The sequence below is a fragment of the Schistocerca gregaria genome, chromosome 3 (assembly GCF_023897955.1).
Source record: "Schistocerca gregaria isolate iqSchGreg1 chromosome 3, iqSchGreg1.2, whole genome shotgun sequence".
NCBI classification, from domain to species: Eukaryota; Metazoa; Arthropoda; class Insecta; order Orthoptera; family Acrididae; genus Schistocerca; species Schistocerca gregaria.
The window spans coordinates 886,166,149-886,188,403 of NC_064922.1; the positions used below are offsets into that span (position 1 = coordinate 886,166,149).

The 22,255-nt window shown below is 38.5% G+C and overlaps 1 protein-coding gene across 1 annotated transcript in view; it reads right to left on the reverse strand.

The window, feature by feature from the left end:
- The window catches only part of LOC126355654 (neural-cadherin-like), a 184,553-nt gene that overhangs the window by 58,017 nt on the left and 104,281 nt on the right, over window positions 1-22,255 (reverse strand). The window contains exons 8-12 of the mRNA XM_050006018.1: window positions 20,826-21,034; window positions 19,041-19,207; window positions 18,765-18,933; window positions 18,475-18,675; window positions 658-926 (exon numbers count right to left, since the gene is read on the reverse strand). Coding sequence (XP_049861975.1) covers window positions 658-926; window positions 18,475-18,675; window positions 18,765-18,933; window positions 19,041-19,207; window positions 20,826-21,034 — 1,015 coding nt within the window. The remainder of the gene's footprint in view (window positions 1-657; window positions 927-18,474; window positions 18,676-18,764; window positions 18,934-19,040; window positions 19,208-20,825; window positions 21,035-22,255) is intronic.

Consider the following 22,255-nt stretch of genomic DNA (forward strand, 5'->3'; position numbering starts at 1 on the left):
TGTGTCCATTTGCTGCATAAATATAAAAGTATGTGTAGTATCAACATTTTGTTATAGCTTGTTACATGTTTCTCCATGTTCAAAAGCAGTTCTTCAGGCATGGTTTCAATTGATGGAAATGGACTGCATTTTACAAGACAATCATTTCTTGAAGAAAGAAATTGTTGCTCATATGAAGGCATCACATGATATTCGAGATTTGTTTTTGAGAGTGACTTGACACCTGTTAGCCACTGACCCAACTGTTTGATCCTCTGCAAAGCTTCCTGCATTTTCGTACAGTTTTCTGGCATCGTAACCTACCATATAGACAACAGCTTCAACTGTGAACAGCTTCACAGAGCTTCTGCCACTCCAGTTACATATTCCATTCTTTTGCAGTTGTATGGAATTTAAATGTTCTTACCATGTTTGATTTATGTGGAATTCTTACATGTTAATTTTATTTTGCAAAAAATTGAAAATTTGCATTCCCCATGTAACAGCAGATGCAGTGAGTCAAGTATGCGAACTGATTTAAAACCAGAAAATCAGAAAAGCCTTTAATGTGGTATTCTTCCTTCAATGATGGTATGTCTCTTGCTGGCACCATGATGACCATCTGTAAATATAAATATGACAAATATAAATATGACAACAGAAAAATGCCAAATTTACCTGACACTAGGTCCTTTCTGCACGCAGCGGCCACCATTGTAACAGTGATGGTCATGACAGCTTTTGTGTGCTGGTTCATTTGTGATGTCCTGACACTCAGGTGTAACGATCACAGAAACACCAACAAATGATGTTGTATTTGCATCAACCAAGAGAGAATATTTGCTTGGCCTGTAGATGTTTGTACATGGACCCTCACATTTTGTCTCATGAACTAGACAGTGGTTTATACCAATGAGGACTATATTAAGACCAATTTTTCTTGTAATCTGCAAACAGAATGATTTATCTCAAGTAGGACAGTAAACTTTATCGATGACTATTTAAGTGTTTATTATCCATGCTAACTAAATATATTGTCAAACAAAAAAATGTGAATTTTTTCTTGGGTTCACTGAAGTATTAAAGAAATATTTAATTTTGATTTCTCGAAAGATAGAAAAATATTCACAGAAATAATGTTTGTTTAACTTGGATATAAAAGACCACAGTAAAATGTAGGTGCTGAAGTCTTTATGCCGATAGATAGCAAATTTTTTCATTGTGTTTTACACTATCTCATAGTACCTAACAAGTAAACGGGAACCAACCTTATTTGAAATGTAGATCCATTTCAGCTTGAAATGGAATTCAGATTTTGTGACATCAAAAATATCAGTAAGGCTTTGAAGATCAAATGTACTATTGGATTCACCAAAGAAAACCCTTTTTTTATAATGCAAAAGATTTCTACAAGACTAACATATATGAGAATTACATGTACATCCTAATCTCCTTCTCCTCCCTCTCTCTCTCTCTCTCTCTCTCTCTCTCTCTCTCTATCTCTCTCCGTCACCTCCTCCCCTACTCCCTGTTCATCTCCTCATCCCCTATCTCTCCTTCTCCTCTCTCTGTCCATCTCTTTCTTCCCCATCTCTATGTCCAAATCCTCCAAACCCCCCCCCCCCCCCCCCCAATTCCTTCTGTCCATCACATCTTTCCCCCTCTCACTGAGCTTGATCCCACCTTATTGATACTGCAAGTGAAACCTTAATCGAGAACTCAATTCATTTAAAATGAGTTGACAAATCAGTTGGGATCATTAATACAATGGGTATAGGAGTATAGGAGAGACATCTCTGGCTGCTGGATCTGTGAGGATACTAGCTTGAATGACAATACTTCTCAAAGTTTTGATCTGTGAATGGGTAGAACTGAAAAGTTTTGAATGATTCAGATTCCATAGTAGTATTCTAATCATAATTTGATAAGCCACAAATACAGCATTCTTTTCTCCTTTTACAACTGAATGTGATGAAAAACAAAAAAGGAACAGTACACTGTTATGTGTACAATATTTGTTTAAAATTATGTTTAAGGAGAAAGAATATATGTGACACATATGGAAGAAACAATTTGGCTAATGGTTTAAATGTCCTTATATTTAGTTAAAACTGACTCCAAGAAAGAAAATGAAACTGAACATTTTCGCAGCATAACATTTTGTTTCTTACAGTCTGTGTTATAGGAAAATCCCTACATTGTTGTTTAAAAAGATATATAGCCTATGGCCATCTGTATGTTAGTAGTTTGACAGTTTTTAGTAAATAAGTTAGGAATCTTTCGAGTTTTTTGGGGACTATGTTTCCCCTTGATGTAGTATACATTTATATATGATATATATTAAAAATATGTAGCCTTTGTCTGTCTGAATTTTTATTAGAGTATCAAGTAAAAATCTGAAGTATTTTTGTCAAGAATGTTTCAATATTTTCATAACAATCTTTCCCATTTATATAGTCTACATATGTAGATATATACCACATACACTTATAGAATGTGTGCCTTATGTCTGTCTAAACATTTATTACAATGTCATGTAAAAATATGAAGTACATAGGTCACAAACATTTCTAAATGTGTGGTAACAGTATTACACTACAACTTACTTTTATATAGTAGCTCAGTTATTTTGCTTGATATGTTAATTTGAATGTTAGAATGTGTGGATGAATTTCATTTTTGTTCTCAGATACTTTCTTAATTCACGTCTGGGTTTTTATAAGCTGCCAGTGATGGAGAACCAGCCACCCACCCAAACTCTCAGTCCATAGTCCTATGTTATTTTTAGTGATTTACAGGTTTAAGTAGCAGCCTGGGATTTGATGGACCAGATCTTACTAGAGGGGGAGGACTGTTGTAATGACAACTGCATTTCAGACTTTGCAACTGATTGAGAGGTGTATGAGTGAGCCGCCTACAAGATCGTGCTGCTGGGTGCCAGAATATTGCTGAAAAGCTTGGTGCAAAGGCTCAGTCCACCACAATGGTAGGCTGAAATTCCATGTGCCCTGGGCACAATGCTCCCCATGCTCACCTACTTGACAGCATAGCTGGACAGAGTGAATGTAAATACTCGCTGCTCAGATCTTAGCAGCACTTGTATTCACACTATGAATGGCTCTGGGACTTTTGACTACAGCTAGTCCCTATACCAGCTGGCAGTCTAACACAGGCCAAGCAACTTGAGCTTTGCCTAGCAGCATCACCAGCTAACCACAGATCAACCAACCATCAGTAGACCTGGTGGTTCTTGGCCTGAGATGAATGCCGTCAAAGGAGGAACACTTCTAGGGTTTCTTTGTACAGCACCTAGGCACCTCCAGAGGTCCTGAGGTCAGCACAGGGCTGCTGTTCAAGCCACCTTGGCTTAAGCCAACTGTCTGCCAGAACTACCTACCTTACATCAGCACTGCTGCAGCCTAGTCACAGCCTTCCACTGACGCAGCAACGCTGCCTAGCATACCTGTACTCCCACCAGGTGTCATGCTGAGCTAGCAACCACTGCCTGGGATCAGGCATGCAACTGTGATGCTGGCACCAATTTCTGTGTAGAAGTCTTGAAGAATACAGAACTTTAACACACTAACTGAGCATTCCTGTTTCTGCACACACTGAGGTACTGATAGAATGCAAACCATCCTCCTGTGTGTGACATTCCGGTATGGAAAAAACTATTCTGGCATATAATGGTGTCCACATCCATGACAGAAGCTATACTCTGAATTCCACAATTCAAAAAAGATTTAGAAAGAGCCCAGATAAATGTTAGACTTAAACTCATACAGACAAAAATATCAGATCGGAGGTACAATAAGAGAATGAACCTGCAATGAAAATGGCAACAGAATGAACTGAATAAAGAATGAGACTCCATGGAGAATAAAGTGAGAGCTGGATGGCGAAGTTGTTAACTGAATTATAAGATTTTCATGATCCAATAGGATCTTGTTGCACATAATAATTAATGAAGATAATTAGCCATATTTATGATGAAGATTTAATCTTTTCAGTCTAGATGGCTACCATAATGAACAATGCATCATTTTAAGTAGCCATACAATCATTATTTTGTTTGCACTCTCCTTCCCTGTGGTCAGAGTGTTGTTCCCAGGATATTCACATAATTGGGAAAGAACAGTTTTCTCTGTTAATTATGTAATATGCCAGTTTATTACTATTTTAAGTGTAAACAATGAGTGACAAATGATATTCATAAATATCATGAGCAGAATATAAGAAATTATAACTTAATTTAGTCTGCAGAACCAGTTTATCATTATTCATCCACAAGTCATCTCAGAATGTTATAGGAATCATTGTGGTAATGATGAACTTCAATGCAAGATGCTTTTAATAATTTATGCAATGAAATCTTTCTCCACATCTGGCACTAAATCTAAAGAGATTCTGATCCTATGTAAAGTACACCAGTGCCAAGATGCGCTCAATACCTTCACTGTGTGATAACAGTGCTGATGTTATTGATGACAGTGCCACTAAAGCAGAGTTAGTAAACTTGATTTTCTGAAATACCTTAACAAAAAAAAAGATGAAGTAAATACTCCAGAATTTGAATCAAGAACAACTGCCAACATGATCAAAATAGAAGTAGATATCCTTGGTGTAATAAAGCAGCTTAAAACACTTAAGAATTGAATTAGCTGGGGTAGTACTTGCTCACCTAAATATGTGTATATAGACCATCTGGTGATAACTTTTCAGTCTTCCTTAGAAACTTTGTATTATTGGTAGATAAAGCATTTTACAATAAATCAACAAATGTAATAATATGTGGTGATCTCAACACTGATTTTCTTGAAGAATCTGCTAGAAAGTTGCAACTGATAAATTTAATTATGTCATTTAACTTAAAGATAAAAGTCATATCTCCAATGAGAGCTGTCTTGATGAGGTGGCTACTAACACTGACTGCACTGTAAAGATCATAGATATTGGTTTTCCAGATCACAGTGCACTTAACAATCATTTGAAACCACTACACAATGTACTCCCAACAGGAAAAATAGCTATTAAGTGTACAAATTACAGTGACAGTAAGATAAATATCTTTATACTTAACTTGGAGAAAGAAGACTGACAAACTGTATTTACTTGTTCATCTACAAATGAAAAGCCTGAACATTTTTTTTTTGCAGATTGCAAGATGTTGTCAATCAAAATACTTGTCAATTACAACCTTGGTTTGAAGCTCATAAATCCACAGAAAAATGTAGTTATGAACTCCCACACAAGACAAAATATGACTCCCTTCAATTGCAAATAGGCAGAACACCAAATTTCTTGGGCGTACTACCAGTAACCTCCCCCCAATGAACCATGGACCTTGCCTCAGCGATACAGATAGCCGTACCGTAGGTGCAACCACAACGGAGGGGTATCTGTTGATAGGACAAACGTGTGGTTCCTGATAAGGGGCAGCAGCCTTTTCAGTAGTTGCAGGGGCAACGGTCTGGATGATTGACTGATGTGGCCTTGTAACAATAACCAAAACGGCCTTGCTGTGCTGGTACTGCGAACGGCTGAAAGCAAGGGGAAACTACGGCCATAATTTTTCCTGAGGGCATGCAGTTTTACTGTATGATTAAATGATGATGGCGTACTCTTGGGTAAAATATTCCGGAGGTAAAATAGTCCCCCATTCGGATCTCCGGGTGGGGAGTACTCAAGAGGATGTCATTATCAGGAGATCCGTTCTACGGATTGGAGCGTGGAATGTCAGATCCCTTAATCGAGCAGGTAGGTTAGAAAATTTAAAAAGGGAAATGGATAGGGTAAAGTTAGATATAATGGGAATTAGTGAAGTTTGGTGGCAGGAGGAACAAGACTTCTGGTCAGGTGACTACAGGTTTATAAACACAATATCAAATAGGGGTAATGCAGGAGTAGGTTTAATAATAAATAGGAAAATAGGAATGAGGGTGAGGTACTACAAACAGCATAGTGAACACATTATTGTGGCCAAGATAGATACGAAGCCCATGACTACTACAGTAGTACAAGTTTATATGCCAACTAGCTCTGCAGATGATGAAGAAATTGATGAAATGTATGATGAGATAATAGAAATTATTCAGGTAGTGAAGGGAGACGAAAATTTAATAGTCATGGGTGACTGGAATTCGTCAGTAGGAAAAGGGAGAGAAGGAAATATAGTAGGTGAATATGGACTGGGGGTACAAAATGAAAGAGGAAGCCGCCTGGTAGAATTTTGCGCAGAGCACAACTTAATCATAACTAACACTTTGTTCAAGAATCATAAAAGAAGGCTGTATACATGGAAGAAGCCTGGAGATACTGAGAGGTTTCAGATAGATTATATAATGGTACGACAGAGATTTAGGAACCAGGTTTTAAATTGTAAGATATTTCCAGGGGCAGATGTGGATTCTGACCGTAATCTATTGGTTATGAGCTGTAGATTAAAACTGATGAAACTGCAAAAAGGTGGGAATTTAAGAAGATGGGACCTGGATAAACTGACTAAACTAGAGGTTGTACAGTTTTAGGGAGAGCATAAGAGAACAAATGGCAGGAATGGGGGAAAGAAATACAGTAGAAGAAGAATGGGTAGCTTTGAGGGATGAAGTAGTGAAGGCAGCAGAGGATCAAGTAGGTAAAAAGAGGAGGGCTAGTAGAAATCCTTGGGTAACAGAAGAAATATTGAATTTAATTGATGAAAGGAGAAAGTATAAAAATGCAGTTAATGAAGCACGCAAAAAGGAATACAGACGTCTCAAAAATGAGATCAACAGGAAGTGCAAAATGGCTAAGCAAGCATGGCTAGAGGACAAATGTAAGGATGTAGAGGCTTATCTCACTAGGGGTAAGATAGATACTGCCTACAGGAAAATTAAAGAGACCTTTGGAGATAAGAGAACCACTTGTATGAACATCAAGAGCTCATATGGAAACCCAGTTCTAAACAAAGAAGGGAAAGCAGAAAGGTGGGGGGAGTATATAGAGGGTCTATACAAGGGCGATGTACTTGAGGACAATATTATGGAAATGGAAGAGGATGTAGATGAAGATGAAATGGGAGATACAATACTGCGTGAAGAGTTTGACAGAGCACTGAAAGACCTGAGTCGAAACAAGGCCCCCGGAGTAGACAATATTCCATTGGAACTACGGACGGCCTTGGGAGAGCCAGTCCTGACAAAACTCTACCATCTAGTGAGCAAGATGTATGACAGTATTGACAATATTGACTGGAATACTCTCTTTTAAATTCTGAAGGGGGCAGGGGTAAAATACAGGGATCGAAAGGCTATTTACAATTTGTACAGAAACCAGATGGCAGTTATTAGAGTCGAGGGACATGAAAGGGAGGCAGTGGTTGGGAAGGGAGTGAGACAGGGTTGTCGCCTCTCCCCGATGTTATTCAATCTGTATATTGAGCAAGCAGTGAAGGAAACAAAAGAAAAATTCGGAGTAGGTATTAAAATCCATGGAGAAGAAATAAAAACTTTGAGGTTCGCTGATGACATTGTAATTCTGTCAGAGACAGCAAAGGACTTGGAAGAGCAGTTGAACGGAGTGGATAGTGTCTTGAAAGGCGGATATAAGATGCATTCAACAAAATCAAAATGAGGATAATGGAATGAAGTCAAATTAAGTCCAGTGATGATGAGAGAATTAGATTAGGAAATGAGACACTTAAAGTAGTAAAGGAGTTTTGCTATTTGGGGAGCAAAATAACTGATAATGGTCGAAGTAGAAAGGATATAAAATGTAGACTGGCAATGGCAAGAAAAGCGTTTCTGAAGAAGAGAAATTTATTAACATCGAGTATAGATTTAAGTGTCAGGAAGTAGTTTCTGAAAGTATTTGTATGGAGTGTAGCCATGTATGGAAGCAAAACATGGACGATAAATAGTTTGGACCAGAAGAGAATAGAAGCTTTCGAAATGTGGTGCTACAGAAGAATGCTGAAGATTAGATGGGTAGATCACATAACTCATGAGGAAGTATTGAATAGGATTGGGGAGAAGAGAAGTTTGTGGCACAACTTGATCAGAAGAAGGCATCGTTTGGTAGGACATTTTCTGAGGCATCAAGGGATCACCAATTTAATATTGGAGGGAAGCGTGGAGGGTAAAAATCGTAGAGGGAGACCAAGAGATGAATACACTAAGCAGATTCAGAAGGATGTAGGTTGCAGTAGGTACTGGGAGATGAATAAACTTGCACAGGATAGAGTAGCATGGAGAGCTGCATCAAACCAGTTTCAGAACTGAAGACCACAACAACAACAACTACCAGTAACACTCTAATTTTGAAACTGCATATTGAAGCATTGTTACAAAAGCTTAACAAAATCTGTTATTTATTAAGATCATTAAAAAAACACAGCTAGTGTAGATACTTTGAAGCTGCTATAACATTTCCATCTGATTTGAGGTATGGCCCGATCATCTGGGGAATCTCGCATCATTTTAAAACTACACAAATGAGTGGTAAGAATAATGACATTAAAAAAAACAAACTTAGCACTGTAAACCACTGCTTAAATAGTTGAAAATCCTGCCCCTGACATGCCTCCTTATAACGGAATTGGCTTGTTTTACAGTACAGCACTTGGAATCCCTCCACAGAAATGTAGACTACCATACACATGATACCATAACAAAACCCATCCACAAATTATAGCTTGTTGTTGTCGTTGTGGTCTTCAGTCCTGAGACTGGTTTGATGCAGCTCTCCATGCTACTCTATCCTGTGCAAGCTTCATCATCTCACAGTACCTATTGCAACCTACATCCTTATGAATCTGCTTAGTGTATGAATCTCTTGGTCTCCTTCTATGATTTTTACCCTCTACGCTGCCATCCAATACTAAATTGGTGATCCCTTGATGCCTCAGAACATGTCCTACCAACCAGTCCTTACTTCTAGTCAAGTTGTGCCACAAACTCCTCTTCTCCCCAATTCTATTCAATATCTCCTCATTAGCCTATCCATTTCCCTTTTTAAATTTTCTAACCTACCTGCGCGATTAAGGGATCTGACATTCCACACTCCGATCCATACAACGCCAGTTTTCTTTCTCCTGATAATGATGTCCTCTTGAGTAGTCCCCATCTGGAGATCCAAATGGGGGACTGTTTTACCTCCAGAATATTTTACCCAAGAGGATGCCATCATCATTTAACCATCCAGTAAAGCCGCATGCCCTCGGGAAAATTACGGCTGTAGTTTCCCCCTTGCTTTCCACCATTCGCAGTACCAACACAGCAAGGCCGTTTTGGTTAGTGTTACAAGGCCAGATCAGTCAATCATCCAGACTGTTGCCCCACCAACTACTTAAAAGGCTGCTGCCCCTCTTCAGGAACCACACGTTTGTCTGGCCTCTCAACAGATACCCCTCCACTGTGGTTGCACCTATGGTACAGCTATCTGTATCACTGAGGCACGCAAGCCTCCCTACAACACAAAATTATATGCTAATAGGGTTAAGTGTAAGGGTGTTAAAATATACTATGAGCTCCCATCAAACACCAGAAAAACAAAAATACAGAAATAATCAGTAAATTAAAGGAATCATTACTAAGTCTGTGTTTCTGTTCTGTACATGAATTTCTTGAAACAAAATTTTATTTACAATGCACAAAGCTTTTCCTGTAATATTACCACCTGAGTGAATGAGCATTTCAGCACTAACCAAGCAAATAGTTGATGAACTGCACTGTTATTTTGTAAATCTTCTCTGTCTCTTCTTTTAACTATTTTCCATTAATGGTACAAACTGATGGGCAGTTCTCAAGAACTGGTCAAATAAAGCTTTTGTCAATGACCTTCTTTGTGGGTGATTTATCTTTCCTTAGGATTTTTCTGTTACATCTCAGCCTAGATCCTGCTTTTCCATGTTTAGTTATACATGGTCATTCTTCCATAAACTGTCCTGGAAATATGCTCCTACATACATGGGAGCTGCGAAAGATTCCAACATACCACCAATGCTAAGACTACAGTCAAGCAATCATGGATTTATTTTTCTGTTTTCTTGCATTACATTAATGTATTCTTAGGATCAGCTCTCATTTTCTGCTGATCATCTGCATTTGCATTGTCATGATGTCACCTCCTTGTAGGCTGACCCATCTTCATCATCTGAGAGCTAGAAACATCATCTGCCAGAGTGTTTATTTATATATCCTGAACAACAATGGCACTACTGTACTTGCTCAAGATATACTCAATGCTACTTTTGCTTTTGATTATGTATTCTCCTGAAAGATATCACACCAGATCTGTTGGCTAGGAAGTCTTGAGTGAATCACATATCTGTTCCAATACTCTGTAAGCATGTATTTTGTTTGCTAGGAAACAGTGCAGAACTGTACTGGAGCTTTATGAATGAAAATAAAAATCTGATGATCACTTGATTGGTGCTGGTGGAATCAAAGGCAGTAAAATAAGTGCGAAGTTCTGGGCATCCCTTCTGTAAACATTCTTAAGAACTGGACTACCTCCACCTTTTTCCATAACATGAAGCACTCCTTTGTTCCAGCAACCTAAAATGATTATTGTTAAATGAGATACCAGTTCTTCTATGTATCTAATAAAAATTCCAATCACAACTCTGTCAGATAGAGTGACTTTTCTCCACAGAATATGTTAGGCTATTTTTTCTGTTGGAAACTTACATGTTTATGAATTTGACTTTCACTCATTTGTGCGACAAGATTGTTTAGGAACCATGTTATGATTTTCTTTGCTAAAGCCATGTTGGAAAATTCATGACTTCAGCACTCATTTTATCATCTTCAATTTTAGTAACAACATTTTTAGTGATTGTTTTCCATCTGGATTTGATTGACTGCCAAAACCATTTTGGGTGTTTTGGAACCCAGCAGGTAATAGTGTGGTTATGAATTAAATGGATAATTCTTGCATACCTATCACCCTACTGCTTTTCAGATTCTCTCTCTCTACTTTTTTCTTTTTTTTCTTCCCCAGCAAGGGCTTGGCTTACTTTGAAACTGCTCTGTAACTCTGCTTTCATGGAACAAGACAGTTTACTGTGTATGTCATATAATTGATTATTAAAAATAGCTACATGCTGATGGTATATAGAGGGAATTACATAATAGTTGAAAATGTAGTATAATTACAGAAATAAATCTATAATTATTTTATTCTACATTAGTTAAAAGCTTTCAAATAGACAGTGTTCTATAGAACAAAAGAAATGCCCAGGAGAATTGTTATCAGTTTGCTTTCAGATTAACTAGCTACCTACTAGATATTTCATTCCATTAGGTAAATGATCAAAGATTTTGTTAGGAGCATTATTTACCTTTATCTGAGCTACGCAGTGGCAATCACTATCCCTTTTGAACTGCATAATGTAACAGAGATTCCCCAATAGTAGTACACAATACATCCTTTTTAGTATACTACATGACATCGGTACAGTGGTAATTTCGCTACATAAAAATGTTTGTATGACCACATTTTAATTTTCATCTTACATCTATTGTTCTATAATGTTACTAAAAATAGTAACCAACTTTAAAGGGCAGTAACTAAATACTAACCTATTAAATGATGTAAATTTTTGTTCATAATGTAAACAAGTTTTAATAACTAGTTTTCAAAATGAACTGTAACAGTGTATTTTGTATAAAATAATGAAGATATGAGATTGGAGTTGTGACTGTTGTTGGGAAGTAAAATATTAATTCATTTTAATGAAAACTTAGATGTATTGTGATATTAATGGTTACAAATATTCATCTTACAAAATTTAACATTGGAAAATCTATATTTTAGGAAACTATTATGTAAAATATATTCATGTTTTCTGCTGAGCATATTGAAATACATAATAACTTTGTATAAGTTTTTCTCCACAGTAAATTACATGATGTATTTGATATAACAATAGTGTAAGTACCATGAATTGTTACTTTTCTGTATAAGAGCAAGTGTGATGCCAAAGAAAGTTGTTACTGAGAGATAGTAAGCTGTTAGTTGTTCTGGTGTAACCACAGGCACTGACACAAAGAGGAAGAACCCAAGACTAGAAAAGGCAGTGAGGAAACACCAGCCAGTAGCCCACTGACAAGGACTGTGCCACACCAGAAGCAACCTCTGCAAGAAGTGAATATAAGCACCGCTGCTATCAGCTTCAGTGGACATTAGTGGACAGGATTTGCAGAGTATTAGCATGACCCGGCAGAGAGGGCTACGATATCTGATCGTAGTGATCCGTATCCATTGACTGTTTGAACATTGTGTATAACAAGCATTTGGCTTTATGTTGTATGTCACCCATCGCTTGTGACACCTTTGTACATTCAAGTTAGGTATTGTCAATCTCCTTTATTGAAATGAACTTCTAATGTTATTTCTTTGAATTGTTGTATAGCATTCCGACAATGCAGCTTCTTTTAGGCACCCTATATGAAACCAGTGGGCAAGACTCAACAATGGGCGACATGGTGTTACAAACAAACCCTGTGCCTGATGGACACAGACTTTTTTGTGTTTTTTTATGGCTCCTTAATTCTTTCTTGTCTTTACAAACCCTGTGCCTGATGGACACAGACTTTTTTGTGTTTTTTTATGGCTCCTTAATTCTTTCTTGTCTTTACTTTGCAGGTGTGCTTCATTGCTTTAACAGTTTCTTGTCATTTTTGCTAATCAATGTTTTCAGGTAGATGTTGCAGAATATTTCTTTGTATATATTTTTGTCTTTTTGTTGCATCTGTGTCTTCCAACAAGCCCCCCACCCATCCTCCAACCTGTCCCACCCCATGCTCAGGTACCACAGATGCAAGCATTAGATGCCTCACAGCTAAAGCAGATGTTTCAGTTTCAGATGCAGCAAATATCTGCACTGCTCAACATGGTGCAGCAGCTACTTGCCAAAGCTGCGTGCCCTAGGGAACAAGCACCACCTACAATAGGTGCTATACCACCTTTCCAACAGTTTAGTGAACAAGACAAGGAATGGCTCAAGCGGCTGCACCAGTCTGATGCCCATATGCTGGCTCACAATGCCGCAGTTACTTGAAGCTTCCCTATCTATTATCAATGGTAGGAAGTGCAGTGATCAGATAATTCAAAAACTCTTCCCTAACACCACTCAAGTGATTGCTTATGAAATGGTGGTAGACTCACTAACAAACTATTATCAACATAAGTGAATGAGGTAGCAGCTAAGTATCAATTCTTCAATTGCAAAAAATAATCAGAACAATCTTATCATGAGTGGGTAACAGATTTTCAGGATATGACAAGGAAATGCAAATTCAAATGTGCTTGCAGTGCTTTATATTCAGATGTTACATTGTGTGATTTGATCGTGTACTATGTGCCTGATGTCAGACTCAGAGAACAAATTTTGAAACAGTCCAATTCATCATTTCAGCAAGTAGTGCAAATACTAGATCAGTATGATTCCAATGCCTTATCAGCTTATACATTTAGGCAGTCAGCTATTTTGAGGGTTGTGTCCCTTGCTTCAGAACTGTTCCCATTGCATTACCAGACACAGTCACTGCTGAACTTAAAGAATTTCAAGGTAGTGGAGTTATTGCACCCATATCAGCTAGTCAATGGGAAAGTCCACTGGTTTTGCTCCCCAAACCTTCAGTTTGCATTCACCTCTGCGTTGAATTTAAGTCTATAGTCAAACCACAAACTGTCGTTGATACTTATCCATTGCCATGCCCGTAGGAGCTCATGGACATATTAGGCATTGGACGCTACTTTTCTAAAATTGATTTGTGCGATGCATATCTTCAAATACTGTTCGATAAAGAATCTCAAAAATTGATTGTAGTTAATACTCAACTGGGATTGTTTAAATATTTGCATTTGCCTTTTGGCAGTGCTTCCACACCCATCATTTTTCAATGGTATTTAGAACAGCTGACTGTGTGAGTGCCAAACTGTTCATATTATTTGGACGATATAGTCATAGCAGGTCATACACCTCACAGCTGCCACCATCGGATGCTGCTCCCTCTGCTCCACCTTCCTCAGCACCCGACACTGAAAGAAGGCTGTAAGTATTGCTTTGCACCACATGATATTGCTTTTTAGAGGATTTTTTTGTGGCAGTAGATGGTTGGCACAAGGCGAGATCAACTGTGGACTTGGAGTATGCATGTATCTTCTTTCAGGTCCAGATGGCTTGCAGCACTGAAATCAAAATCAACTTTACCTCTATCATATACACAATGACCTTTCAGTCTCTCTTCTCCCAGATTCATGCGTCCAGAAAACAGCATGGCCACAGCAGCTGCCAGAAGGTGTCATCATGACACCACAGGACAACCCCATGGAGGTGGAGCCTTTGCCTCTGCCATCTCCTCTCATCCTACCAGTCGAGTTGGATCCACCCACACTACAGCCACTGCCACCTTCTTCCTCTGGCTCATGGCAGCACAAGGTGGATGTATCCTGTTCTTGTCATTTTCCAGGGGACATTTCTGCCAGAGCGCAGGTCGGATGGCAGGGTACGGCCAGAAGCTTGACATCCCTTGCAGCCACAGATTCCAGACTGACGTTGAGCCCACACTCCTGTATCCTTTATGATGACAATCCATCGCTTTGTATAGTGAGGGGGGGGGGGGGGGGGGGAGGGGGCAGTGCTAGTTTCAAGGTTCACAAGAGAGCTTCTGTAAAATTTATAAGGTAGGAGACGATGTACTGGCAGAACTAAAACTGTGAGGACGGGGTGTGAGTCATGCTTGGGTAGCTCAGTTGGTAGACCACTTGCGCGCGAAAGCCAAATGACCTGGGTTCAAGTCTCGGCCTGGCACACAGTTTTAATCTGCCAGGAAGTTTCATATCAGCGCACACTCTGCTGAAGAGTGAAAATCTTATTCTGCAAACATCTCCCAGGCTGTGGCTAAGCCATGCCTCCGCAATATCCTTTCTTTCAGGAGTGCTAGTTCTGCAAGGGTCGCAGAAGAGCTTCTGTTAAGTTTGGAAGGTAGGAGATGAGGTACTGGCAGAAGAAAAGCTGTGAGGACGGGGTGTGAGTGTGCTTGGGTAGCTCAGTTGGTAGAGCACATGCCTGTGAAAGGCAAAGGTACCGAGTTTGAGTCTTGGCCCAGCACACAGTTTTAATCTGCCAGGAAGTTTCAAATATCTCTTCTTCAGAAACGCTTTCCTTGCCATCGCCAGTCTACATTTTATATCCTCTCTACTTTGACCATCATCAGTTATTTTGGTCCCCAAATAGCAAAACTCTATTAATACTTTAAGTGTCTCGTTTCCTAATCCAATTCCCTCAGCATCACCTGACTTAATTCAATTTCATTCGATTATCCTTGTTTTGCTTTTGTTGATGTTCATCTTATACTCTCCTTTCAAGACACTGTCCATTCTGTTCAACTGCTCTTGCAAGTCCTGTGCTATCTCTGACAGAATTACAATGTCATCAGCGAACCTCAAAGCTTCTATTTCTTCTCCATGGATTTTAATGCCTACTCCAAACTTTTCTTTTGTTTCCTTTACTGCTTGCTCAATATACAGATTGATCACCATCAGGGAGAGGCTACAAACCTGTCTCACTCCCCTCCCAACCACTGCTTCTCTCTCACGTCCCTCAAATATTATAACTGCCATCTGTAAATAGCCTTTTGCTCCCTGTATTTTACCCCTGCCACCTTCAGAGTTCGAAAGAGAGTATTCCAGTCAACATTGTCAAAAGCTTTCTCTAAGTCTACAAATGCTAGAAATGTAGGTTTGCCTTTCCTTAATCTTTCTTCTAAGATAAGTCTTAGGGTCAGTATTGCCTCAATTGTTCCAACATTTCTACAGAATCCAAAATAATCTTCCCCGAGGTCGGCTTCTACCAGTTTTTCCATTCGTCTGTAAAGAATGTGCATTAGTATCTTGCAGCCGTGACTTATTAAACTGATTGTTTGGTAATCTTAACATCTGTCAGCACCTTCTTTCTTTGGAATTGGAATTATTATAGTCTTCTTGAAGTCTGAGGGTATTTCGCCTGTCTCAAACATCCTGCTCACCAGATAGCAGAGTTTTGTCAGGGCAGGCCATCAGTAGTTCTAATGGAATGCTGTCTACTCCCGGGGCCTTGTTTCGACTCAGGTCTTTCACTGCTTTGTCAAACTCTTCATGCAGTATCGTATCTCCCATTTCATCTTCATCTACATCCTATTCCATTTCCATAATATTGTCCTCAGGTACATTGCCCTTGTATAGACCCTCTATATACTCCTCCCACCTTTCTGCTTTCCCTTCTTTGCTTAGAACTGGGTTTGCATCTGAGCTCTTGATATTCATACAAGTGGTTCTCTTTTCTCCAAAGGTCTCTTTAATTTTCCTGTAGGCAGTATCTATCTTAACCCTACTGAGATAAGCCTCTACATCCTTACATTCGTCCTCTAGCCATCCCTGCTTAGCCATTTTGCACTTCCTGTCGATCTCAGTTTTGAGATGTTTGTATTCCTTTTTACCTGCTTCATTAACTGCATTTTTATATTTTCTCCTTTCATCAATTAAATTCAATATATCTTCTGTTACCCAAGGATTTCTACTAGCTCTTGTCTTTTTACCTACTTGATCCTCTGCTGCCCTCACTGTTTCATTCCTCAAAGCTACCCAATCTTCTTCTATTGTATTTCTTTCCCCCATTCCTGTCAGTTGTTCCCTTAAGTTCTCCCTGAAACTCTATTCAACCTCTGGTTCTTTCAATTTATCCAGGTCCTATCTCCTTAAATTCCCACCTTTTTGCAGTTTCTTCAGTTTTAATCTACAGCTCATAACCAATAAATTGTGGTCAGAGTCCACATCTGCCCCTGGAAATATCTTACAATTTAAAACCTGGTTCCTAAATCTCTGTCTTACCATTATATAATCTATCTGAAACCTTCTAGTATCTCCAGGGTTCTTCCATGTATACAACCTTCTTTCATGATTCTTGAACAAAGTGTTAGTTATGATTAAGTTATGCTCTGTGCAAAATTCTACCAGGCGGATTCCTCTTTCATTTTGTACCCCCAGTCCATATTCACCTACTATGTTTCCTTCTCTCCCTTTTCCTACTGACGAATTCCAGTCACCCATGACTACTACATTTTCGTCTCCCTTCACTACCTGAATAATTTCTTTTATCTCATCATACATTTCTTCATCATCTGCAGAGCTAGTTGGCGTATAAACTTGTACTACTGTAGTAGGCGTGGGCTTTGTGTCTAAATTGGCCACAATAATGCGTTCACTATGCTGTTTGTAGTAGCTTACCCGCACTCCATTTTTTTTATTCAATATTAAACCTACTCCTGCATTACCCCTATTTGATTTTACTTATAACCCTGTACTCACCTGACCAGAAGTCTTGTTCTTTCTGCCACTGAACGTCACTAATTCCCACTATATCTAACTTTTACCTATCCATTTCCTTTTTTAAATTTTCTAACCTACCTGTCCGATTAAGGGATCTGACAATCCACACTCCGATCCATAGAACGCCAGTTTTCTTTCTCCTGATAATGATGTCCTCTTGAGTTGTTCCCACCTGGAGATCCGAATGGGGGTCTATTTTAACCAAGAGGATGCCATCATCATTTAATCATACAGCAAAGCTGCATGCCCTTGGGAAAAATTACTGCTGCAGTTTCCCCTTGCTTTCAGGCGTTCGCAGTACCACAACAGCAAGGCTGTTTTGGTTAGTGTTACAAGGCCAGATCAGTTAGTCATCCAGACTGTTGCCCCTGCAACTACTGAAAAGGCTGCTGCCCCTCTTCAGGAACCACACTTTGTCTGGCCTCCCAACAGATACCCCTCCGTTGTGATTGCACCTACCGTACGGCTATCTGTATCGTTGAGGCACGCAAGCCTCCCCACCAACGGCAAGGTCCATGATTCATGGGGGGGGGGGATTTGTTTCTTATATACTTGTATTTTATGTCATTTCTCAGCATTCTACCTTACCTTGTCCTACCAGGCAGAGATCTATCTGAACTGAATTAAATGCACTGAAATGAATGGATCTGTAAGGACAAAATCAGTGAATATGCAGTGACATGAAATGATATTAGTGTGGGCTATTCAGACATGTGAACTTGTAATTTATTGTATATGATGGGACAATTAAATATTTGTGCCAGACTGAATACAACCCAAATTTCCTGGTTTTTCATGAGCAGCTACATCAACCAGTAGGCTTTCTGAATACATCTTCAGGCCTGACTCAAGTCTTTGAAAATCGTAAGGGGGAATATTACTGGAAGTAAAACTTTTGGGTTGGATCTGGAGGCAATTTCTCAAACTGTATTATGATAAAATGTAGATGTATTTACATTCATGAGCAATTGTATCAGAGACACTTACCAGCAGTGTGTAGCAACTGCTTTCACCCAGAACATCATGGTAACATATTTTTATATGATTCTCAGAGACACTGAAAGCATTAGTGAGCCACCATGGTCATCCTGCTACCTCTAATTCAACTGCCCATGAGTGTATGCATGATCAATGAAAACGTACCTCTTCTTTGTGCACTTGTAGGAGTCCAGTTATTGTTTCACGCCTGTGAAGCTTTGGATCATTGACAGAAAAGAAAATATCTAGCAGAGGTGGCTGTTTTCCTTGTTGCCTAATGCTAAATATTTCCACATTTCTTTCATCAGTGCTGAGTATTTCTGCCAATACATTTGTAAGATGTTGAGCCTTACTCATCTGTGTACCCTACTTAGAAAGAAAAGCAAATCATTGCAGATTGCATTTAACATGTGTATGAGGCATCAGTAGTTAGTACACTTGGCTTATTAACTTACCATGTATTGCCACTCTCTAATGAAGTCTTCAGCAGGTACTCCAGAAATTTGCATTGATCCCGAGTTTCTGACAGAACTATGTGGCAAATTCTTTACTGTGACAATCATAATCGCTGAGACATTATGCTGTGAATGCCTTCGATCTGACACTCTGAACATCAGAGTGTATCTGAAATTAATACGAATAACTTTGAAACGTGTGCCAGAAACTGGGTAAAAAGATCTTTTAATGAATATACATGGTTAGATTTATTTTCAGTGCAATGCTGAACTCACATTCCCTCTGGTGTATTTGATCTCATGGTCACCATCCCCGTATCTTCATCAACTTTAAATCTTTGGTGATGCTGATATTTTGCCCAGTAGAATTTCTTATCAGGTAGGTCCCAATCGTCAGGATCTTCTATGTGTATCCTTCCAATATCTGTTTCTGGAGTTTGATCCTTTATATCAGTGTGGAAATATATTAACACATTCTAATATGTGTATGAAAATCTACAAATAACCAATGTAAGAGTGTTATACTAAAGCATGCCCTTTATATTATGTACCTAAATTGTAAAGCACGATGAATATACTACTGAGATACAATAAAAATAAATGTGGATTAATGCCAAAATTATCTAGTATTTGCACATAAACAGAAACTTTATTCAGCACCATCAGGAAAACTGTGGATGTTTACTGCAGAAAGCTCCAGAAATGTGTGTTGTTACAGTGTCTAAGGAAAAAGTAAACTGAATAGCTGGGGGGGAGGGGGAGGGCGGACAACTTTCATGTGGAGATGAGAAAAATCAACAAATAATGTGCAGAGAAAATAAGACAAAGAAATACCACAATAATATTTGTGCTACATTCGTGAAAGTGTTAACTTACTGAAATCTAAGAAGCAACTTATCTAGTGTTCGCAGTCCAGAAAATATGTGACTAGTAGCATTTTTTTTTCATAAAAGTCAGTAGACAGTGATAAACAAAATGTACTATTATAGTTTTAAATGAGACAGGAGGATATAAGATGAACATCAAGGACAATGGAATGTAGTCACATTAAATAAGGTGATGCTGAGGGAATTAGATCAGGAAATGAGAAACTTAAAGTAGTAGATGAGTATTGCTATTTGGGGAGCAAAATAACTGATGATGGCTGAAGCAGAGAGGATATAAATGAAGACGGGCAATGGCAAGGAAAGCGCTTCTGAAGAAGAGAAATTTATTAATATTGATTATATATTTAAGTGACAGGAAGTCTTTTCTGAAAATATTTGTATGGAGTGTTGCCATGTGTGAAAGTGAAACATGGACAATAATAAATAGTTTAGACAAGAAGAGAGTAGAGGTTTTCGAAATGTGATGCTACAGAAGAATGCTGAGGATTAGATGGGTAGATCACATGACTAATGAGAAGGTACTGAGTAGAACTGGGGGGAAGAGGAATTTGTTTCACAACCTAACTAGAAGAAGGGATCGGTTGGTAGGAAGGGTTCTGAGGCACCAAGGGATCACCAGTTTAGTATTGGAGCACAGCATAGAGGGTATAAATCATAGAGGAAGACCAAGAGATGAATACACTAAGCAGATTCAGAAAGATGTAGGTTGCAGTAGGTACTTCGAGATGAAGAAGTTTGCACAGGATAGGGTAGCATGGAGAGCTGCATTAAATCAGTCTCTGGACTGAAGACCACCACCACCACCACCACAACAACAACAACAACAACAACAAATGAGACAGTGGCACCAAAAGAAGGATCTGACAAGTTTTTTCTCTGAGTGTCTATTTTCTTTGAGGAAAAAGTGGATAGAAAGTAGAGGAAGATGCTTAATGAAAAAGCAAAAGTAATTTAGAGATTTGGAGTATGCAAGAGGTGTACAGTATTTGAAAAAAAAATTGCAGCTCACATTTTAACTTTTGTGTTACTTATTGTATTTCAGCAAGTCTAATAGTTTCATGTATACTCATATGTTGAGTGCTAAAGACTAGCTTATCACAAATCTGCACAAAGTATATGATTTAAAATGTAGCAAAGGGCATTATTAAACAAATATGTCATTAATGCACCTTACCTGATGCTTGTAAACCAGTACAGTCTTTTTTCCTGGTTTCATCAAATTATCGTTGACATCTCCAATTGTAATTTTGACTGTAGCTGTACCAGTAAGTGGAGGATAGCCAGAATCAATAACTAGAATTGGCACCAAGTATTCTCGCTTCTCTTCCCGATCAAAAGTTCTGAGTGAAGAAATAATTGCTGAGCCATTTCCATCATGACCATCTATTAAAAAATGTATTGCATCAGGGATTACACAAGTAATGTTGAACAAATTCTGCAAAAATAAATCTTTGATTCATTCATGGGCATTTACTTCATTTGATTTCTGACAGTTGTGCATTATCTTAGGAAATCTTTAACTTGGAAGTGTGTGTTTAGTGATAGCAATTACGTCTCAGTTTGATTATTTATCAAAGAATAAAGATTGTTTGTGTAGAAACAGATAGTAACTGATTGTATAACTGAAATATTGTGTGTAATGGGTGACTCAGCTTGAAATACGTAGAAAATTAACTTAACTGTTGAAGATATAATATTAAATCTTCTGTCTCATGTACCATTGTGTTAATAAATATTAACCTAAAGCATTTTTGTTAAAAATGGACATTTAATAAGTTTAGAAAAAACCAGTGACAATTAGGAACAAAAGGGACAGAAATTGTGTTTGCTACTTAACTCCTGCTACTAGAGCAAGGGCTGAGTGTAGTGTCACCATGTGTATGTGCTTAAATCAACTGCCACTGTATCAGCATGGACTGCCTACTAGAGGCCAAATGTTGGAAGAGTGCACAGCGACTCTCACCTATATGCATGTCAGGTAGCTCTGGCTCAGCCTTCACTATGTTATTTTAGTATGTAGCATCCACATCAACTGTTATGTGTATCACATATGTGGCACCTTCTCTATGATTCTTTTGTCTTGTTGCATGTGAAGTCATGAGAGGCTTATTTCTATTATTATTCAGAGGTTTATGAATAAAGTCATATTTGTGTTACTTGGATCAGTTTCATGTCTTACTTGGTTACTACACAACTGATAGTTTCCATGTGTGAATTATTTAAGTATAGTTTATTCAGGTTAAATCATTAAAGACGTTGTGCTACTGGCGCTGACTGAACAGCTTACTTTGGCAATGACCACTTTGCGGCTTCCATTAACTGACAACATACTGTTCCACTAGTCTATGCATCCAGTTTTCTTCTGTTTGATAATTCAGCTGAGGACTAGATAGATTGTGAAAAAAGACTTAGACTGCATTTTTGGCTTTTGGTGAGACAGACTCAAAATTGTGCAAAGAATTATTCCTCTCATGTATTCCACCTAAGATGTATCAGTTACTGTGTCAGTTTGTCCCTTTACAAGAACCGGTAGCTCTTACTTTTGATCACAAGTACAGTTTATTGTTCAGCTACCATTGCAAATGAATGCTTGCTGTACTGGTG